Raw genomic sequence first — 23,856 nt, forward strand, 5'->3', positions numbered from 1 at the left:
AGTGGGGAGGCAGAGAACAGACTATAGTGGCTAGAACTAGCACAACTTGTTAATCTCATGGGCACAGGTCTAGCCCAAGGTGTTTGGTGCCTGCGGCAGAATATCCAAACAGCATTCCCCCTGCCCTGAAAGCACTACAATATACTGACAATCCATCCAACCCAACACAGAGTGACTTCATTCTTAAAACAAGGATTCCAGTGGCCAGACTGGAGTAACTCTATGTAGGACTGCATTATCAATGTCTCGTTATTTGCCAGTCTCCAATGATACCTCAACAGTGCAGTCCTGAACAGAGTTGCATCCTTTTAAATACACAAAAGACAATGGGTTTAATAAGATGTATCTCTGTTTAGAATTGCAAGGCAAATCTGCAATTTTTGGAAGGCTACTTCATTCTTTGCAGCAGGCTGTCCTTACAGAGGCATAATTTTGCCAGATGTTGAGCCTTCGGCCCTTTCCGCATGGCAACGGTGCGGGGGTGCGTCGGCATGAACTGTTCGCATGGACGGTCCCGGGGGAGAGCTGCACGGAGTGGCGCAGCCTTTGCTGGAAACTGCGCCATCGCTGAACGCATTCTGCGTGACACCTGGCTTCCAGTGGCATCACAGAGGCCAGGCGGACTTATAGGCTGGAGCGACAGCTCTGGAGTCGCAGGCCAGGGGGGCATGTCCCCTGGCCTCTGCAACGAGCCGGCAGCCAGGAGACGAGGTAGGCGTTCAGGGATGGTGCGGGGGAAATGGCGCCTTCTAGCTGCTGCCATTCACATGGCAGCAGTTGGAAGACACTGCTTCTGAAAAATCTCACTCAGGGAGCGAGGTTCGGAAGCAGCGTCTTCACGCCGCTCGGGGGTTGCGAGGCCGGTGCTGCTGCATTGCAGCAAACTCCTCCCCAGGGACGCTGTTTTTAGCGTCCCCAGGGTGCTCTTTTCCACCCGTGCGGAAAGGGCCTTCCTCTTATGGGATCCTTATGGGATCCTTAGATCTCTATTCCACACAGCTGCTGAGAATCTTTTCAGCACCATCAAGTTCTGTGGATTGTTTTTTTTTTTGGACTATGTCTAGTGACACAACATAGAGTAGGATTCCCCAATGTACAGGATTTCTGTTAATACCTGCAAAGTTTTTCAGAAAGTGTGTGGAACTATTATTAGGTAAGACTTGTTATTGGCAGCTTTTATTAAAATGAAAAGGTTTCTACTGGAGGTTTAAGAGGACTAGTAAGCGCCAGGGCTTTCCTTAGAGTGTGGTTCCATTTCCCATTCAGCTTCACCTCCTATTGCAGCCATTTTGGCTTTGGTTCTACTTCCTGTGGCAGCCATTTTGGAATGGCACACCACCCCTTTTCAAAATTCCAAATGTGCCTGCAAGCTTAAAAAGGTTGGAGACCCCTCATATAGAGTTCAAAAGTGAAAGGGGGCTTGCAAATAAGAAAGAGATGAAGAGAAAGACTAATATAAAAGAAATATATCCTATGACCTTTCATTTTGGGTTTTCCTGTCATTGACAGCAAGCTCTTTTTTTAAGCTTGCATCTCTTGAGGTCAAAATGTAAGGCCAAGAAAGATTCTTGTGTTAATGCCGCATTAGGTAGGGCAACAATCTTAACAAATGAAAGAAAGATCCCGTTCATAAATTCTGCTTTCCCAAGGAAGGGTTTAGATGGGATAGAATATACAGCTTATTAAATTAATGAATTTGCTTTAATTTTTACCATTAAAAAATAAACTTTTGAAAATAACGTTTGAAGGGAGGTTCTCTGCCCCCCTGAAATGTCTATCCCAAATATAGTCAATCCTAGATATTTGACACATGAAAAAATAAAGGAAGTAGAGTTCTCTGCCCCCCTGAAATGTCTATCCCAAATATAGCCAATCCTAGATATTTGACACATGAAAAAATAAAGGAAGTAGAGTTGCCACTAGGGATGCCAGTCTCCAAGCAAGATCTGGTGATCCCCCACAATTACAACTCATCTTCAGACTACAGAGATCAATTCTACAGGAGAAAATCAATGCTTTGGAGGATGGACTATGGAATATTACCTTACTGAGGTCCCTGGCCTCCCCAGGATGGAGGAATAGCCAACCTGGATCTGTCAACTCTACCCCCCCCCCCAAAGGTGACCAAGATGAACCTGGCAACTAGTGGGAGGGCTCACCAAGAGTGGAAGGGCCTCACTGCTAGTGACGTAGTGACATCACTTTCGGCGTGCACCAGGAGTGACATTATCATATCACTAGCAACAATAGTGATACTGGTATTTGGGCAAAAACTCTATGGCCAAAATGGCTTCTGCCATAGATGGGGGGAGAGAGATCCCTGGACATAATAGCTCAGAATAATTATGATGTCTCCATGATGCTTAATTAAAAGAAAGGCAAAGAGGAGGTTCAACAAGAAGGCTCAATTGGAATTGTGGAGAAATGGAGGGAGGGGGTCTGCCACACCCATTGAGTTGGAGCTAGTGATCAGTCAACAGAAAGTGCTGATGGTCACAGATTTTTCCTGAACTCCCTTCATCCCAATAGTCACTTCCAACCACAGGAAGATTGATTCCCGGAGTCATGGAACTCATATGGACTGATAGCCATGTAGGTCAGGAGAGCTACAATGGGATGGGAAAAGCAGGCAAAATTGCCCTCCTTGCCTTTTCCATCAGCAGATCTGTGCTGAAGCAAGGTGGATCAATTCTCCATCCTTCTTAAGGCTGCCATCTCAATTTCCTCCTCCATTGCCTGCCTTTGCTCCGGTAAGCCACGGGAGGGGAGGAAACATGAAAATCAGAACAGTATCCCATGATGACATGATGTCATTTCCATCCATGTAACTGGAGGTGACATTACTGTCTTATGGGGCACTCTAGGATTCACTCGAAGCTCTATGGCAGTGGTGGCGAACCTTTGGCACTCCAGATGTTATAGACTACAATTCCCATCAGCCCCTGCCAGGATGGGCAATTGACCCTGCTGGAAGGGGCTGATGGGAATTGTAGTCCATAACATCTGGAGTGCCAAAGGTTCGCCACCACGGCTCTATGGTAACATCATGAAATCACAGGACACTGTTCCAGTGAGTCTGCTTTCCCTCAGTCTCTTGGGGTTTGCAGTGGAAGGTTGGTGATCCTATCTCTTCCCCATTTCGACTAGTACACAATGCTGAGATCAACTTACCTGGGAAGGGGAAGAACCTGGGAAGGGGAAGAAGGGGTAGATGGGGGTGGAGTGTCGAAACACTCCTGATTCTGCTTTTGTAAATTGTGGAATCTAACTCACTACTTGACGTCTCAGCCAATGCCAACAAAGGGATCAGATTGTCCTTGAACTGTCACTTGTCTGGGTGCTATTTTCATTCATTTTAGACTAGTTTGCTGCCATCATTTCCCCCAGTTTCCATTGATTTTTCTCCAAGGTCCTTGTCCTGGTCAGATGCTGCTATGCCATAGGACTGTAATGGCAGGTAACAATCAGGTCTTGCTTGTGCCTACCTGTCTATATCCCCTCTAGCTAATGTTCCCATTACATGGAGATGACCAACAGAAGGACGCTGCAACACATGATGTCCCCTTGCCCTAAGGTGAGCAAGGAAAAACTATATAAAAAATTATCTGGGAACTCCTTGAAAAAAAGTCAGTGGTCCAGAGGTAAGTCCTATTTTATTCCATAGGGATTGGTGTTCAAAAGTGCTGTCAGGTCATAGCCAACTTCTGACAACCCTGACAAGGCAAGAGATGTGGTTTGCCATTGCCTGCCTCTGTGAAGCAACCCTGGACTTCCTTGGTGGTTTCCTACTCAAGTACTAACCAGGTCCAACCCTGCTTAGCATCCAAGGTCTGACAAAATCAAGCTAATTCAGACCATCCAGGTCAGGGATAACTCCTGAAAAATTGTTCTTAGGAATCTGTTACCCGAAAGGGTGGAAGTCTGTCCCTTTTAGAGTGGGGGAATTAGCAGGAGTGGACTCTGTATTTTAGCAAAAGATTGGATACGTTCAAAGATCTTTGTTGCTGATGAATACCAAGGTCAGCTATTGCAAGAAATCCACAGGAAATTTAAGGCTCTGTGCTAATGGTCTTATGGAGGCCCTCCTTCAAATGAAGACCTCAAATGCAAAGCACAGAATGAACATTCAGAAAGCTTGTCTCATTCCAACCCACCAGGGTAAACACACTCAGTGCAACCTGATTCTATGCATGCTTACTCTAAAGTAAGTCTCACTATGTTAACCTGGGCTGGCTGACAACAACCTCCTCTTGAGGAGGCCATGGCTGAGCCTGCAAACTTCAGCTATGAAGTTTGAACCCGATGACAGCACGAATCACCAGCAACCAGAAAAGCAGGTTCAAATGTTCTTATGAATTATTGTTCCTCAGTTAACAAAAACGATGCCAGGTCCAAAAAGAACACATTTTCAAAGTAGAGCAGGGCCTTGGTTTCTGTCGCAGCAGAAAGAAGCACAAACAACAAATAGCAGAAATAGCAGAAACCAGCTTTTTAAAGATTTGCTAGTAAATATGAAAAAAAAATGCTTATTTGGGGGAGGGGGTCCCTCTTGGTGCATAGCTCGTTGGGCAGAAGGACAGCAGAATGAGGACTTTAGTTAAACCACAATGTTTTATAGGTGGGAAATCAGTTTTGTTTAGGAGGAGGAGGTTGGAACTGAAAGAGGACTGGTTATTACTCGGCTTGCCTGTAACAGACCTGGTTGGGAAGTAACACACTGGTTGGCAGACGTTTCAAACTTCTAAGAGTCTGTGAGGGTGAGTTTAATTTGGTTATCAAAGAGGAGGTTGAAGAGAAGATTGATGGAAATTGTTAAGAAAATCAATCCTGGAGAGTCTGCATCCAAAGAGAGTATATGTGGGATATACAAAGATAATGGAAATATATAGTAATGGAAATATAAAGGGCATAAACAGTAGTTAGAGAGATCAATATTTTTGTTTGTTTAAGAGGTATTCTTCTGTTATTCTTCTTGGCTTAGTATACATGCAGTCCCAAATTGTTCAGTTTAGTTTAATGGATTTAATATGCCACCCCTCCCCTTTCAGGCTTGCGGCAGCTCACAACAATTTAAGCATTAGTAAATACATTTCTTTAATCAACAGCTACATCTAGGATTTGATTATAATAATTACCACACTATATTAAAATCTCCTGTTCAGGGTGTACTTTGGGGGACAGGAACAGAAATATAAAGTGGTAACCAGAGGTGTACGGGGGAAAAATGGTGCCCGGGGCAACATGCCAATTGGCCATGCTGGAAGGGGCTGATGAGAATTGTAGTCCATAACATCTGGAGTGCCAAAGGTTCGCCACCACGGCCTCAGGACATAGGTGTCAAACTCGTGGCCCTCCAGATGTTACAGACTACAGTTCCCATCATCCCCTGCCAGAATCATGCTGGCAGGGGATGATGGAAACTGTAGTTCGTAACATCTGGAGGGCCGCAAGTTTGACACCTGTGCCTTAGGAGAAGCCTGGTGGGGCTGGGCCTAGGGGAGCCAGCCGTGGGCCACCCCTTGGGCCAGTCCTGCCAGGCTGCTCCTTCAGGGAGGCTCCCTGAAGGCTCCTTCAAAGAGGCTTCCTGGGGAGGTGCAGGAGCCAGCTTGTGGCCATGGCATACAGCTCGTGGCCCCACATGAAAGGAGCCGCCAGGCGCCAGGTGGGTTGCCGTGCTGCAGGAGAGGCTGGACACGGGAACCGGGCCAGCACCTGGCACCCCTCCACATGACACCATGGTGGGCGCCCAGGACATGTGTTACCCCATGTCCCCATTAGTGGTACACCACTGGTGGTAGCAGCAACATAGATGGACAATGTGTTACAAGAACTAAAAGCACAGCAGACTGTGTGAAGCTTTTTCTTTAACCACCATAGTACAATTTTTGCCATGTCATGACATGCTCAGCATGTCACTGGAAGCAGACAGTGTCACAGAGCAGAGGCAAGGAAACACATAGCATTAGCCCCACATAGTCTGTTATGTAACTGGTCAGTTGTGATTACAGTTGTCAGGCATGGCATGACAATTGACGAGAAAGCAGGAACATGGGGTGCCAACAGTAATAGCGTGATATCACTTCTCAGGAAAACCAGGAAATAACGTCCACCCTCTCCTGGAAATGCTGCAGCCTCAATGGCAAATCTAAAGATTTTATTTATTTATTTATTTATTTATTTATTTATTTATTGGTTCCACTTTTATACCGCCCTCCCCCGGAGGGCTCAGGGCGGTTCACAACATAAATACAAACAAGTGGATACATAAGATAAAAATACTAAAAATTATTATCAATTAAAATGCAGCGCTACAGATCATAATCATTTAAAAAACAGATGGCGTCCAACCCATAACTCCTCTGGTCCCTCTGAGAGGGAACAGCGGAGTCTCAGCCATTGTTAATGGGCACCTATCAGCAAGCCCGGCCTCCCCAAAAAAAGCCCGGCGGAACTAACCAGTCTTGCCACAGAGCCCTCTTGGCGGAACTTCGTGTAGGTCCGCTTGCAGAGTGGGACCGGACAACTGGAGGGAAGAGCGTTCCACCAGGTTGGGGCCAGGACCGTAAAAGCCCTGGCCCTCGTGGAGGCCAGGTGCCGCGCATCATAGAGGCCCGGGGATCTCCAGTAAATTGGCCTCTGCGGAGCCTTGCCAGAGACCGGCGTGGGGGAGACATATGGGGCCAGGCGGTCCCCTAAAAGATGCGAGGGGTCCCAGACAGCGTAAGGCCTTAAAAGGTTAACACCAATACCTTGAAGGCGATTAGAATTCAACTGGGGAGCCAGTGCAAAGCGGTGCTAACGCCCAGGCAGTGATATGATCTCTAGAGGCGCACGCCCGTGAGCAGGCAGCGAGCCGCAGCATGCTGGACCAGTTTCAATTTCGGCGGATCAACTTCAGGAGAGTAGGCCTGCGTAGAAGCGAGTTGCAATAGTCCCTAATCTGGAGGTGACCCGTTGCATGAATCACTGTGGCCAGATCCAGCCTGGGAGAGGAAGGGAGGCCAGCCGCCTTGGCGGGCCTGGCGAAGGTGGAAAAAATGCAACCCGGGTTACATGGGCCACCCTGGAGTCTCCATAGAAAGAAGCCGAATCCAGGTGGACCCCCAGGCTCTGCCGGACCCGAGGGGGCCGGTGCCAATGAGGCCCCCCTCCCACACCGGCGGCTGAAAGCCCTCGCCCCGCCCGGCTGACCAAGCCAAAGGATTTTGCACGTCTTTGCTGGATTCAGTTTTAACCTGCTCTCGTCAAGCCAACCAGCAACCGCCTCCAAACAATGCTACAGTAGAGCTGCAGGGGAAGCGGTGTCTGCTCCCCCCCCTCCATCGACAGGAATGAGCTGGGCCATTATCATCAGCATACTGATGGCACTCCAGGCCCAAAGCTCGACGTACCAGCTGAGCAAGGGGAGTGCATATAGATGTTAAATAACTTAGCGGGGACAACAGCGCTCCCTGAGGCACACCACAATGAAGCGGGCACCTCCGGGAAGCTTGGTCCCCACACCACACTTGCTGATTCCGGTCCCGGAGGAACGAGGCAATCCATTGAAGGACATTACCCCGCACCCCGGAAACGGCCAGGCGGTGGGTCAAAAGATCGTGATCGACCACATCAAACGCTGCGGTGAGATCCAACAATACCAGCAGCGCCGATCCGCCCCGGTCAAGCTGCATACGGAGCGTATCTGTGACGGCGACAAGAACAGTCTCCGTCCCATGCCCAGCACGGAAGCCGGACTGGAAGGGATCGAAGGCGATAACTGCGATAACTGAAACAGATGGCTACCACCTCTGATTTCTCCCAGGAAGTGACATCACACCTATACTGACAGCATTTTTGCAACATTTTTCTCCCACCAGTCACAAGAATGGGGGTGGGAAACAGAAACTAGGGGGCTAGGTATCCCCACCCCCTGTGGGAACATGGCAGCCTCAATTGTGATAAATTGTTGAGAATGATGGGAAATAAAGGATAATGTATACATGAGGAAGGGGCGCTTGTACTCTAAAATTCCAGAAGCACTGAAAAATAAAAGACTACAAGGAGCTGGTACAGCCTCATCCAGCCATTATAACTTTTCACACTGCACAAAGTATAAACACAGAGGAGACATAACACCAAAATACAGTATTGCACTTGCAAGCAACTCCTCTTCAGCATGGAAATTCTGATCATTGTATGTCAGCTGTTGACTAGCTTTAGCTAATACCAAAGCCAATTTGGAAGATCATCTTTAAGAAGATATTTGACCTTGCACCATTTCATGAAAAAACAGGTCTACTGCGAATTACCACACCAGGAAACAATACATTTTTCATGACATAGTAACAAGCGGTATTATATGAGTGAGTAATTTTTCCAATATCATTTTGAATATCATGAATATAAACGAGGAAAATCTTTTAGAGATGGTCCTCAAAAACAGTAATTTGAATAGTTCCTTGATCTGAAATGATAGTGAACATTATAGAAACCACTATGTCTTTTGCAACTAGCTGAGGAGGCCGTATATAATTTTTAAATCCACATACTTGACTGTACAGTTTGGAAGAATGTCGCTCAACATTCTATCTTTCTCATCCAACACTCTGGAAGTATGAATGAATATGTCTGCGGATTTGGGCAAAGAAAAACTTAAAAATAGAAGGGCTCGGTGACCAGCTACAGAAGCCCACTTATATAGGGGTGGATCCTCTGAAAAAAGATCCCCATTAAAACCCAACATCCAATCGCTCCAATATACTGCTTCTGGGTTTCCCAGGTGTTTTTGTTTGAAGTGAAAAGAAGAGGGAAGGGAAGGGAAACTTATCTGCATGGGATTTAGATAGGATTCAATGCACTATATGTAAAAATAACTGTACTGCCATTATCACTGGGTCCTTGATGAAAAACAAACTCACAGCACCAACCTGATTGCCTAAGATAGCATAGATGCCATCTAGTTTATACTTGTCCCCTCCCGTGTGAACCCGCTTTCAGATCTGGGCTCAATATAGCCGAATACAATAAGAACATAATTCAGCAAAAGACATCTAAGAGATGTGGATTATTTACAACTTCAGGGTACATATATATGCCCAGCGTACATAGGGCAAATCCTCCTGTGTGTGCATAACTGTCATATGTGACAATGTGTAGGAAGACTGTGCATAAATTCCTCAATGAAAACTTCTTGTAAATCTTCAATCTCTTAAGTGTATTATTGGAATCCTAAACAATAAAACGCTAAAGAGTCAAATGTCCCGACGACGAACCCTCCACCAATGGGGGAGCAGGACTCAGTCATGCTCCCCCATTTGTGGGAGACATCAGTGGTGGGATCCAAAAATTTTAGTAACTGGTTCCCATGGTGGTGGGATTCAAACTGTGGCGTAGCGCCGATGGGGCTGGGCTGGGCACGATGGGGGCATGGCCGGGCATGACGGGGGCGAGGGCATTTCCCTGGAGGCAGAGGCTGAAGTGAGTAGGGGGCTTGGCAGCTGCACCGATCCTTGGGCAGGAAACGAATGCACGCAGGCGCAGGCTGCCACGCACGCCAGTGCACCTCCTGCTAGACAGCTTCAAGTTCTGCGCGCTACTGCTGAGAGGAGGGGCATAACTAAGGCAAAAGTCACGTGGCAAAATCACCCATTAGTAACCCCCTCTCGGCACACACAAATAATTAGTAACCTACTCTCGGGAACCTGTGAGAACCTGCTGGATCCCACCTCTGGGAGACATTCAATTCTCCCCTGACTGTGGACCAGCGGCGATACAATGGGCCCAAGCAATGGGTGGAAGAGGAAGCATCTCCCCCACAATGGGCTTTGCTTCTAGTAAGGGAATAATTTGGCACAGAAACAGTTTCAGCTTAACTATATAACCACAGCCACAATTGATAAACATGTGTCACTTGCAATGGAAGGTGGATGGCAGCCATATTTGTCTGCAAGTATACTTCTTAAAATTGCTGTTATGAGTTGGGGAGGGGCGGAGAAAGGACTACACACTGAAGAATCACAGGGATCAGATGTAAATAAAAGCCAGTCTGCAACAGCGTAGCTGGAACATGACAGAGGTATCAGACAGATCACAAATCCAAGGCCTTGCTCAGAAGATTACACTCAAGGAGATCAAGATATATCAGTGAGACATCCCGTTAAGGGCCAGATTTCTCTAGCCAGTATTAAAATGAATGAAATAATAACATGAACAGGCCACTCAAATGAGCTGACTACAATAGCCTCCTAAGAGAAGAACATATGAAGTCTTGAACATCAAAAGCGGATGAACACTAGTAGCAAAAGCAGTCCTGTGTGCTCACACTGCATTGTTGTAATAAGAAATGAATCCAAATAAAACTTTGGCTGGTGGTTGTTGGGGTTTTTTTCTTTTTTTTGGCCCAACACAGTTATTAGCAAAATGAAGTGAGGTGTTTTCATTCATATCATTGGGAACAACTCCGTTACCGTGATCATCTGTGCATCTCCATTGAAACAAATGTCAATTCCAGAATCATCCAAATAAATTGCTCATTAAAATGTCAACACTAAACCACACCGTCTTGCATTTCCATCTACCAAATGTAGGGCAATCACATGCACTTTGGTCCGCATGTCCGTCACACAACGCTGTCCCACCAGAAACAAATGGGAAATCATTGTGCAAAGACTTCACGGGACCAGGTATGCCCACTAGGAATGATGCAGCTGTGTCAACGTCTCAGCCTAGAGAGCTTCTTACCAGTTGTTAAGCCAACCGTGCTTTCTATTTAGTGATTTGATTAAAATGTATTAGAACAAAAATCTATTGTATTTTGTACGGTTCAAATCAATGCCAGTTTTAGAGCACTAAGTATTTGTTATCAGTAAACGGGAGGCCATAGTGCTTGCTGCTAGGTGCCTTACCTTGCTCTCCTCAGGGCGTCTTCGTCTGGATCTTGCACTGCAGGTAAGAAATTTACTCCGTTAGAGAGGGGAAAAATACAAGATGACTGGGTGGAAGACTAACTACAAAGGGGGACAGAAGGTAGTTTGGTATCTCTTAAGTCTGGCAGATCACAGGGCAGGTGCATATTTAATCATTAGTAAATGATTCAATAAACTACGTGTGAAATGCAGAAAGAGCAGAAATGTGATTTAGTGTTTTTATATTTTAAGTTTTGTGGCAGTTCTCTTCACAAAGAATTTGTGGTTTGAATGGATCCTAGCTTGCTCACATGGTTAGTCAATGGCTTGAATCCTTGAATGATACTGAATTGAAATACAGAAAATGTTTCTGTTATCTCTTCCTCTTCGAAATCGCTTTCAATTAACTTTAATGTATCTGGAGTATTCCAAATTCCTTTAGCCCACTTGTCAATTGAAGGGCCGCTCGTATTTTCCCATTTTCATTCCACTTCACAATTCTGGGTTTTTGCAATTAGGTTTCTAACAGAGCAATCCTAAACAGGGGGACACCCCTGTAAGCCCACTGTTTAGAATAGTACTGTCAACAATCTAATTATCCATATCTCTTTTTTAAAAACCCAAATGGAATTATAGGTGGCATGAGAGGAACATACAGAATGGTATTATATGGGAATGCATATTTTTGCCTGAAACTTCATTGTTTGACTTCTTTGAAAGTTATGCCAATTTTCTTGTTCATGTGACAAGATATAAAAATAGAAGGTGCTTCAGGACTGTATTTAATTATTACAGCTTACCACCAGATCTACAGACACAATTAAAGATCTAGCCCACAGGTCTACTTAAAGGAATTCTCTTATGATACAACCAACCCTTGACTAGTTGTTAAAGTTCCCTAGAGGTCACCCAACAGTGGAGAGGCTATGTACAAACATCAGGTGTGCAAAGGTGGGAAAGGAAACAGTGTGAAAGACGTGTGAACTGGGCTTCCCAGCCTGACTTACTGTACTCAGTTCCCGTCATCTGAGCCAGGATGCGGAAGGACCTGGACTGGAGGTGGGAAGAACGGCGACTCCAATCATCAAGCTCATCTTCAGGTTTGCTCTGAGTTTTAAGTACAGCCTGATACACTGGAGAGGCACTGTCTACATGAGGATCTTTAACTGGGAGGCTACTGCAATGTAGAAAGAGGAGCACTGTGAAACAGCTCGCGTGGATTTTACCCTCCCTTCTCCAGTACCTTCCTACCGTTTGTGTGCCGATTCCCCCAATTCCCTCCCGTCAGTTTGGTACTATAATGTACTGTTGCTTTAACAGAAGAAGAAAGTGCGTCCCTTTCCACATTCCAAATAGGAATGACCTGAACCGGATGCTCTATATCAGGGGTGTCAAATTCGCGGCCCTCCAGATGTTCATGAACTGCAGTTCCCATCAGTCCCTTCCAACATGAGCATTGGCTATACTGGCAAGGGCTGATGGGAAATGTAGTTCATGAACATCTGGAGGGCTGCAAGTTTGACACCTGTGCTCTATATTATATTATCAAGTCAGTCTTTCAACAGGCTGAAAATATACCGATTCTGCCTTGACTCGTAATTGGCAATGGTTCAAAATTCTGGGGCGAGACATTTGTATGTCCATTTTATAAACAATAGTGAGAACTGCAAGGGATCACTCATGGTCCCAACACTGTCGCCTAGTCAGCCTGTGAGACATCAGGGTGTCAGGAACTCCACAACGTGTAATTTTTCAGTTTTTTTGTAGATTGGCCCTGATACTTTTAGACCCAACAACATATTTTCATAATTCCAACTGGACTAATACAGGCTGCACTTTCCAGAGATGGAGAAGCTCCTCTCCCCTTTCAATGGTAATGTTTGTTTAACTACCGAAAGCTTCACACGCTGTTGTGGTTGACAACTACAGATTTAGAATCATGGGACTGGAACAATAAACCCAACAGTAATAACATGAAGGTCACATATGGATAAGGTGACCAGATGGTCACCTTTGTGACCCGGGATGGGGAAGCAGCCGCACGGGCTTCTGGGGCTTGCCGTTTGCCGCCCTGTGACAGAGTGGCAAACGGCAAGCCCCAGAAGGCCATGCGCTCCTGCGGCCGGGCGCATGGGAGGCTGCTGCACTGCCTTGAGCCCCCAAGGCAGTGCAGCAGCCTCCCAAAAATCAGGACAATTTGTAAAACCCGCGGGACGCGGGACAAATTGTCCAAAGGCGTGACGGTCCCGCCAAAAGCGGGACGGCTGGTCAGCCTACATATGGACTGCCAGTAAATGCTGTCAGAGCTATCTTGAAAGGCTTTCCTGGTAGATTTCCAGATTAAAATGATAAACAGAGACAAAACAGCCTTTAAGAAGATAGCCATGTTGGTTGCAGTAGCACCTGAAAGACCAACAAGACTCGCATCTGACCGAGGGAACTTTTACCCTCAAAAGTTCATACTCTGAAAATCTTGTTGGCCTCTAAGGTCTAGCTGTTGAAACAGTGGAAGTTTAAAACCTCATACAGACTTGACAAGAGAAAGACTTCAAAATGCCTACATATTCACAGGCATTTTCTGCTACCATTTGGCTGTTGACACATTAGTATATTTGGATTATATGTTGGAATTTGGACATCATACATCAGTTGCCTTTCATCCTACACTTTCATCAAGTTTTTTTTAAACATCTGACACGGCTAACCTCCAAAAGTCCGTTTTTGTGGGTGCTATTTTTGCTTGTAACAACAGCGTTGTGTCAAATTTTGTGGGTGCTATTTTGTGGGTGCTATTTTTGCTTTTAACAACAGCGTTGTGTCAAATTTTGAATAGTATTCGGGTACAGCTATCATGAGTGCCATTCCCACAAACTTTGCTTGCCAGTGTAGCAATCTGTCTCTGATTTATTTAACTTTCAAAATGTGCACCCCAAAAATTGGACTAGGCCTATTCTGGTCTGAGGTAGGTAGATTAATTCCCCAAGCACAGGAACTCTACAATTGGCATAATTTTTTTTTAAAAAAATCTAACCCACATAAAAAGCAACAGGTATCACAATTAAAAAAAATGACCTCTCAAACTTGTTGGAAGAAGAATTCATTTAGTCCAAAGTGGTTTACCATTTATGGAATATTCATTGGCTTTGCTGGATCAGATAAGGGTCCATCTGGCTGTTACTTTACACTAGCAAACTTCCTAATGACCATGCTGAATGAAGAAATAGGTTTTTCCCCCTTTCCTGAACTCACTACCCAAAGACAGAATTAAATCTGAGTGAGGTGTTCAGAATTTGGCCCACCGAGTTAGCATATCAGCAAATGCTTAACTTTTCCTAACCCAAGATATGGCGATGATGTAATTAACATATTAATAAATGAACTGGGGAGTAGTACACACTAAGAGAAACAAATAGACAAGAATTGTACTACACGACCTTGAGCCTACAGCTCCAAAGGCTGATGATATCAAGCTGTGAGCATCTAAAATAAAAACTGAAAATATAGCTTTTTATCACAATAGATACATTAGCCAAAACAATACAGGCTAAATACATACACTTAACATGCAACACAATCTTAGATGTAATCTGAGCCATTACTACTAAATACATTACAAGCTTGGGTAAACCTTCTTGGCACTTCTAGTGAATTCATGTTACTTGGTATGTAAAAAAATAAATCATCATGTGTTTTGTGAGGTACGGTCTGAAAAATTTAAAAAACATAGTGTGAAAACTAAAGTGACCAGATGGTCACCTTTGCGAACCGGGACGGGCAAGCGGGTGGCCGCGCGCACATGTGCGCGCAGCCGCAGGAGCACACTGCCTTCTGGAGCACTCCCGTTTCCCACCCTGTGACAGGGCGGGAAACAGGAGTGGCCCAGAAGGCAGTGTGCTCCTGCGGCCACGCGGGAGGCTGCTGCACTGCCTTGCGCCCCAGAAGGCAGTGCGGCAGCCTTCCAAAACCCGGGACACTTGAAAAAACCTGCGGGACGCGGGACAAGTTGTTTCAAGGCAGGACTGTCCCGCCAAAAGCGGGACGTCTGGTCAGCCTAGTGAAAACCCAGGCTAAGAACTAATCCATGATAGTTAACACCTGCAAGTAACTTGACTCTTCATTTTTTTTAAAAAATGTAGCAGATAGGAACCAGGAAAAAATGCAAAGCATATGAGGTAATCACCAGTATTTCAGCAAAATCAGTATTTCATTTGTGAAATTCAGTCCTCTTTGCCCAAGCAAACTGGTATAATCTTGTCAATGAGCTTACAGGGATCTAGCTGGAACACATTAAGTGTGAAGAGCAGACTGCTGTGCAAAACAACTGTTCAGAAAAGACATTAGGAAGCTCAACGACTGGGGAAAAACTAAGCAGAGAGATCGCAGCTTTAAACAAAGCACATGTTACTCTTCCCTCTTGCCCCCATGCTGCATATGCCTGATAAAGGTCTCTGAATCTGAACAAAGCACATTCAGAGAACAGTTCACAGCAAACAGCTCAACACTCCTAACTGCCAGTCACCTGCGAAACATGTAGGAATTGCGTGCATGGAATGTGTTTCTTTGGGGACATTTTCATGGGCATGCCATTAAGAAGAAACAGTGTACTGAGATTGTTCCATGCAGAAAAATAATTCAATGGCTATTTTCTAATGATTATCTACTTTTTCAACATCTTCCAAAGTAGTCGAACTTCACGTGTACTGCAGCTAGTCTTTTCGGGAGGTCTTTTTTTCTCGAAACCATTCTGTCACGAAAAAAGAGTTGCTAAACCGACTGTTTGGATAAATGGGACAAAGTCTTTGGCAGAGCCACTGAACGACATCCAACAAAATATTGACGCAGTTTGGAGATCTGCTGTGCTAGCAAGAGGCTGGTCAGAATGTGAGGACTCCTTCCTTTTTCTATCTCCCAGATAATGTCTTGTATGATACAGGAGTCTCACATGGACATCCAATATTATACATGCCAAGATTATACATCCAGTACTTATACCTTTAAGGCAGTGGTGGGATCCAAAAATTTTAAAAACAGGTTCCGATGGTGGTGGGATTCAAACAGTGGCGGCGCTGCACACACACACTTCTCTAGAACTGGTGAGAACTGGTTGGATCCCACCTCTGCTTTAAGGCCTTGAGCGGTCTAGGACTGTGGTATCTTCAGGACTGCATCTTCCAATATTGCCCACCGAGGACCCTCCAATCCTCTGACAAAAATTTACTGGTGATCCTCAGTCCCAAGGCCATTTGGTTGAGTTCCACAAGAGCCAGGGCCTTTTTGGCCCTGGCTTCAATTTGGTGGAATTCACTCCTGGCAGACATCAGGGCCCCATGGGACCTATATTACTTCTGCAGGGCCTATAAGATCGAACGTTTCATATTGGTCCAAAATTGTATCATCCTGGTTCCTGAGTTTGCAACCCCTCCTCTCTCAACCATAGGATTTTATCAAACCAGGATGAGAGCTGGGATCAATATGTGGCGATTGCATCGTTTAATTGCCATTTGAGTATTGATTGTATATCAGATGGCTTTAAACGTTAACTTCTTTTTAAACAGATGTATTAGCCGCCCTGAGCCTGCCTTGATTGGGGAGGGGTAGTAGGAAGTTGAATAAAAATAAAATAAAATAAAATGCCCAATTCGATCAAGTTTCACCCCATAAAAAGGAGTGAAGCTATATCTGCCTGACTGAGTATCCATGGAGACCACTTACATCATATGGGACATCTATACGATGGAGAAGAAGGAGACCATGCCAACTCCTCTACATCCAAAAACACAGGTTGACCTGCTAATGCCCACTGGGTGATTAAAATTCCACATAAGAAGCAGTGAATTTTTTTGTGCCATTTATACTGTAATCTTAAGCAGGTTTACACTTTTCTAAGACCACTGAAGGATGTAATCGCATCGATTGCCCTGTTAATGCAACACGGCTACATGTTAAAATGCTTCTAAGATCTGAAAGAAGTGAACCTTATAAAAATATAAAGATACGTTTATACCATGCACCTCTTTCATTCTATGGAGTTGGAAATAGAAATCTACTTACGCCAATGGAGATTCACTGTGAGTCATAGGATCAAAACCCAACAAACAGCATTGAGTGTTTAGAATCCATCATTATGAAGTTGGGATGTACACAACAGAGCAACATTAGTATGAGAAATTAATGCAAAAGGATTGTATAGAGAGGGGGGAAAAAGAGAAGAAACCAGTATCAATGATAGGGAGCACAAAGGAACACATCAACACATTAGCAGACTGAATTAGCTTGCGGGCCATCAGCTTTTGGTAGGCTATGTTAAAGATATAGTAGCATTGTTACTGTTCGGCGCCCTTGAGGATGAAGGTTTCTAATTCTTGCACAAAGCTACACAGTGAGAGGGATCAAGGGCAATGTACATACCAAGAACAATTTCCGAGAAGTTACTGGAGTCTTACAACCAATCAACTCAACTATCAGCATCCTTCTAAAATGGCTAGTGATTTCACATAATAGTAAGGAATGAACATTTATTGTGTCAAATAGCGTGTGATCTCCACCATTCTTCAAACCTTTTTGCTATTTTCCTTCAGTACCAATCACCAAACATAAAGGGGGAAAATTAAATCAGTGACTAATCTGACTCTTATTCAAGTAGACATGGTCAAAATTATTCAAAACTAATGGATGATCAGCCTTGTTTTACTGACTAGAATAGGGATTCCCAATATGGTGCCTGTGGGAGTCATGGTGCCCGCCACGTGCTTTTAAAAACTAGGTAGGGACAGATTAAGTTTTTGTTCAGGAAGGTTTCTGATTGGCCTTTGGAGATTTGATTGCCCATGCAGATTTTTTTAAAATGTTGCTTTGGCAGTAGCTGCCACCGTGACACAAAGATCTTCACTGTGTGACTGAAGGTCAGCTGCAGCAGCCATTTTGTAGTGGCCATTTTGTGGCAGCCAACGGTGCCCACCATCTGTGTCAGAATTCCAAAGATGTCTGCAGGCTCAAAAAGGTTGGAGAACCTTCATCTAGCACAGGGGTAGGGAACCTGCGGCTCTCCAGATGTTCAGGAACTACAATTTCCATCAGCCCCTTTCAGCATGGCCAATTGGCCATGCTGAAAGTGATGAAACCAACAATTCCTGGTATCTGGAGAGCCACAGGTTCCCTACCCCTGATCTAGCACCACACTCACTATTGATCCTGATCTACAGAGAGTCAAGCACCGCAGGTAATAAACAGTAAAACATGGGTGGGGGGGGGGGAGTGCACAATGATCTCATGCTAATACACATCAACAAACAGTTGGGAATATGCATCTTCATCTGAGAACAACAGGAAAGGCGTGGACTGATGCGCACCCAAGTGCATCGATAGGTTCATGAACATCCTATTCCTGACATTCTACATCTATATCAGGGGTCTGTAACCTGCGGCTCTCCAGATGTTCATGGACTACAATTCCCATCAGCCCTGCCAGCATGGCCAATTGTAGTCCATGAACACCTGGAGAGCCGCAGGTTGCAGACCCCTGATCTATATCTATGACCAGTAGGATACAACTTTAGATACAGAGAGCCGAGCCCCTAACACCCTATCAGCAAATACTTAAGTATGTTTTCCCCTGAAAAACTATTTAATATTTTGATAATCAATCATTAAAATATTTCAGGAACACAACAATTAGTGCTAAAAGTCATGATTCAGTGGACGTATGACAGTGTCTGTGCTGGAAAAAGAATGGAACCACAGCAATTGTTATTAAGTCGCTCCTCATTAGAAACCACTGAGATAGCTGCTTCCACTCACACATCTGTTACGGTACACAAAATAAGCAGAAAGAAACAAAAAGTACATAAAACCCTATTTTTTTTCCTTGTAGGAAGAACGAAAGAAAGGCCATTGTTTTCAATGAGTCTCTGGGTCATCAGGATTAATCCAAAGTCAGTGACATGAATTTAATTTATTTGAATCTTATTTGAATCGTCTTTCTAAAACAGCTGAGAAGTCTTCTTTCCGATTCTACACAAGAGTATTTGTAATACTCTTAATTTGAGCCATTGCAAGTTGATGTAGCTTGGGCAAACATATATTTTCCAACTTTGACACATACAATCCGAAACCTAGATTTTTGAGGGTGCATATTTGCACATTCTGAAACAGGAAGATGAGCGTGTTACCCTATTCACACAAAAATGGTGTCTGCACATTTTGGGCCGAGCACTATCCCATTAAACGAGGTTGCAGTACCAAAACTGTGAAAACTGAAAAAAAGGCTTAGATAAGAAGTCAGAAGACTGATGATGAGATTCACCCCCTCCCCCACCTTCTCAAAGCAAACAGCATCTGCTAACCCAATTGCTCCCTCCTCCCAAGAGACATTTTACCTGTGAAACCACGGAGAAGTGGAACTATTAAATCTGTTCTCTCCCGGGGCCCCTTCCACACATGCGGATTAATGCACTTTCATTCCACTTTCACAATGGTTTAAAAGCGGATTTTGCTATTCCACACAGTGAAATCCAGCTGCAAAGTGGATTGAAAGTGGATTGAAGGAGCATTATCCTGCATGTGCAGAAGGAGCACCTGTTCCAGACCTGCTATTTGCCTTTAAAAACTTCAGGGAAGACCTGCTACCGTGTCTAGCTAGACCCTTAAAGGTAAAATGTGCCATCAAGTCACAATTGACATATGACAACCCATGAAGTTCCATCTCATGGGGTTTTCAGGCAAGTGATGAGCAAAGGTAGTTTGCCATGCCCTTCTTCTGAATACAGTCTTTCTTGGTAATCTCCCATCCAGGTACTAGCCATGGCTGACTATACTTAGCTTCCAAGCTCTGCCAATATCAAGATAGGGTAATGGTGGCAAACCTTTGGCACTCCAGATGTTATGGACTACAATTCCTATCAGCCCCTGCCAGCATGCTGGCAGGGCTGATGAAATATGATCCTGCTATCTAGATGCATAAGAACCAGCAAATAATAGGGGCGCTGCTAGTTTGAAGATCCCAGAGTCTTCATTCTGCTTCATATTGTAACCAAATAGGACTGACAAACCTGCCTTACACCAATTATTTATTTTACTAAGCTCTTACGATTGGCATGTTTTATTTTGAATATTTTCCTGCAGAATTCGGAATGCACTGGAAAGCGGGTAAGTGACGGCAGATGGAACAAAGGGCAGTTGATGGAGAAGAAGCAATAGTGGAAGTCCAGAACTATAGGCAACTTTATAGTTTTCGTGCTGATGATGATTGCAGGTTTTACTGATGGTATTTTACTGCTTGGTATTGTTGTATTCCACCTCCAGCACCCCATGCTTGAGGCATGATATAAAAACATTTAAAGCAAATACATAAATAAATAAGATGATCTTTCACGAAGCCCATGGGCATCAGCAGGGCTTTGATGAGTCGTGACTTTGCCCCCACGTCAATGGTTAGGACGATAATTAGATGGGACTGAAATCTACTGGTTTTGAAGTCGAGGCCTTAGCGGTGCAAAAGAGGTGCCGGAGCAAACTCTGATCCCACCAGACTCCTGTAAAGTTTTTTTTTTGGGGGGGGGGTGTTGAAGTGTGTGTGTGTGTGTGTGTGTGTGTGTGTGTGTGTGTGTGTGTGTGTGTGTGTGTGTGTAGTGTCATCAAGTCATAGTTGACCCAGTAGGATTTTAAAGGCCCGAGACATTCTTGCCGTTGCCCGCCTCTGTGTCAGGACTGCTATCCCTTTCTGGTCTTCCAACCAAATACTAAGCAGGGGTAAAATAAGTTTCTGGCTCTCCTTTTATTTACTTATTTTCTTGAAGTTTGTACTGTACGAACTATGAGCAGTTGTTTTACCCCATCAAACTCTGGATCATATTACTGCACAGTTTTATCTGTATTTTCTCTTGATGCCTAATAAAGGTCTTTGAAGTTTGAAGTTAAAGTACTAAGCAGGGCTGACTTTGCTTAGCTTCTGAGACCTGATAAGATCAGACTACCTGGGCCATATTAAAGTGCAAGCTGGTGGGATCAGGGGATTGAAGCCTTCCCTCCTTTCCCCCCAGAAACCACTTCCAAAACTTGCTTCCTTCCTCCCTGGCGAGGTTTATTTCTGATCTCAGAGTCTTGAGATTCTGCCATCATATCTAAGTTGACCCTTAGTGCACCTGCGGCTGCTTTGGAGTTTCTTTCAGTCTTAAAAATATGTGGCCCTGAGTTCCTTTGAGGATATGCACGTGGCAAAAATCCTATTTACCCGAAAGGAAGATTACTTTTTTTTTTGAAGAAGTGCTGTAAAATAATAGTGTTTTGTCTTAGGGCCTGGGTTCATGTAGAGCCTGACAATACAGCCCCAAAGTTCCCCCTATAGCCATTTCCACTTGGGAAAATGATGCAAGAGGACAGGCAAGTCCTTCCTCTCCTTGCAAGGTGCTCCTAAGCAGAAGTGAGAAATGAAAGGTGAGTCTCCAAATCGTGGAGGTGAGGTAAGGTTATCAGACATCATGCCTGTCCAGGGATCACTGGAAACTCTATGGTAAAAGCCCTTCGGGGGTGGGCGGTATGTAAAGTGAAGCAAACAAACAAATAAATAATAAATAAAATCATAACTCATCTAGCAATTCCTAGAGAGGACTAACACCACTTCTGGGTTTTCGCTGGAGTGATGTGATGCCATTTCTTGAGGGCAATTTGTTTGGAAATGGGAGGGGCAGGGAAAGGACTTGGCAGCCAAAGTGACTGCAAGTTGGATCAAGGAACCCTTGAGCTGACACTCAACCCATGCTTCATATCGTCAGATCCTCACATTCGTTTACAAAGTACACATACATCTATAAGCTCATATATAAAGGCTGTATATACATTTTTGTATATAACTGTTTCTAGGGGGAGTTACATTCAGTCTTCCTTTTGGTCTATAATTCTAGATCTATAATTCTATAATTCTAGATTTATCTATAATTCTATAGATTATCTATAATTCCATAGATTATCTATAGATTATCTATAATTCTATAGATCAATAATTCTAGATTTATCATTTTAAACCATTCCTTCCTCCAAATTTTCAAGGACCCCATCAACTTATTCCATATTGTGGTACCCACAGGAATGTGTGCGGTTAACGGATAAGGGGAAGGGAATGTGTCACATGCAGTGAGAAAACCGATGCACACAAAGGAAGCAACCTTACCCAGCAAGTTCACCGCCCTGGGCTTGGGCCTGGCCTGCAATGGCATCCATGATAGCATCTTGAGAATACATGCTGATTGGGGTGTTATACTGGGCGTGAATGATGGTGGCTTTGCCACCTGGGCCTTTCACTTCAATGGGTTTGTGCGTAGACAGAGCGGAATCCTTCAGCAAGTTGGGATTGAAACGTTCCACGTACTCCGTGCTAGGGCGGGAGAGTTTCAGAAAGTGAAGGGAAGAGAGGAGAAAGGTGAGAGTTAAACGAAAGCAAGGAGGGTGAGCGGTGGAAGGAGGAAGCATCCAAAGACATCACACACACACACACACAAATGCGTGCACGCAGGCACAGCTTTGGATCAGATGACTGCCAATGAAAAAAGGCGCTAGAGGAGCACACATCTATCCCAGATAATGGAACAGATGTCTTTGCAAGCAGAAGAGAATCACAAAATGACCAATACAGTCACTAAGAGCCTTTCTGTGCTTTTAGGTTTTGGGGTTGGGTTGGGTTGTTGCACACAGGTAAGGTGACCAGATTGTCACCTTTTTAAACCGGGACCAGGGTAGAGGCGCTGACCGCAGGAGGCCCTTGCACTGCCTTTAGAGCTCCCGGTTTCCCACCCTGTGACAGGGGTGGCGGAGAGCGCAGAAGCAATCTTCTGGAGGCCTCATCGCAGAGAGGCTGCCTCACTGCCTTCTGGGGCACTCCCCTGTTTCCCGCCCTGTCACAGGGCGGGAACCAGGAGCGCCCCAGAAGGAAGTGCGGAAGCCTTCCAAAAATCGGGACAGTAAAAAAAACCCCGCAGGACGCGGGACAAATTGGTTTAAGGTGGGACTGTCCCACCAAAAGCGGGACGTCTGGTCACCTTGACAGGGGATGCTCCCCACCCTCCTGGGGCTGGAGCATCTGTGACAGAAACAGTGCAGTTCTCCAGCACTCCATAAATGTTGTTATTTTGTTGTCAAGTCACAGATGACTTATGGTGATCCTGTGGGGTTTTTCAAAGTTTGAGACCTTCTGAGGGCTCTTCATCAGGACTCTGATATTCCTTGGAGGTATCCTTTCCAAAGACATGCCAGGGCCCACCCTGCTGAGCTTCTGATATGTGATGAGGGTGATTTCCTCACCAGCAATTAATCCTGGGATAGTCACCCGAAATATCCAGGTTCCCTCGAGATCTCCTCACAGCTGAACTGCGGAACACAGATCAGTCCCGTTTCTGGCACCCCCCCCCCCCATCACGGGATTTTCCTGGACCTGCTTGTACATGCACCTTTTTGGGGGGAAAACTCCAATGGGAGCTCATAGGAGATTGGGGCTACACATTTGAGGGTCCATAACTTTGGCCCCCATGAACCAAACTTCACCAAACCTGGGTGGTATCATCAGAAGAGTCTCTTACTGATACCATCCAGGCTTTGTGAAGTTTGGTCCAGGGGGTCCAAAGCTATGGACTCCCAAAGGGGGTGCCCCATCCACCATTGTTTCCAATGGGAGCTAATAGGAGATGGGGGCTACACATTTGAGGGCCCATAACTTTGCCCCCCCCTGAACCAATCTTCACCAAACCTGGGTGGTATCATCAGGAGGGACTCCTAAAGACACTCTGAAATGTTGGTGCTGCTAGCTTAACAATTGCATCCCTGACAGCAGGCACCCCACCCACCCAAGAGGCACGGCTAGATGTCTTCACTAGAAACATGCTGCAGTGAGGATGCTGGAACCTGGATGAAAAGGTGCCAAATCTTTTGAAACTTGGTTGTATCTAGGTTAAATTTTCAGTGGGAATTCAGCCGAGATCAGGCT

At 45.0% G+C, this 23,856-nt stretch overlaps 1 protein-coding gene across 1 annotated transcript in view; it reads right to left on the reverse strand.

Annotated features, from left to right (window-relative positions):
* Positions 1-23,856, reverse strand: part of LDB3 (LIM domain binding 3) — a 237,885-nt gene that overhangs the window by 55,927 nt on the left and 158,102 nt on the right. The window contains exons 6-9 of the mRNA XM_048506860.1: positions 22,051-22,254; positions 16,938-16,952; positions 11,894-12,063; positions 10,887-10,923 (exon numbers count right to left, since the gene is read on the reverse strand). Of these exons, the coding sequence (XP_048362817.1) occupies positions 10,887-10,923; positions 11,894-12,063; positions 16,938-16,952; positions 22,051-22,254 (426 nt within the window). The remainder of the gene's footprint in view (positions 1-10,886; positions 10,924-11,893; positions 12,064-16,937; positions 16,953-22,050; positions 22,255-23,856) is intronic.

Source organism: Sphaerodactylus townsendi, linkage group LG08, assembly GCF_021028975.2.
Source record: "Sphaerodactylus townsendi isolate TG3544 linkage group LG08, MPM_Stown_v2.3, whole genome shotgun sequence".
In the NCBI taxonomy this organism is placed as follows: Eukaryota; Metazoa; Chordata; class Lepidosauria; order Squamata; family Sphaerodactylidae; genus Sphaerodactylus; species Sphaerodactylus townsendi.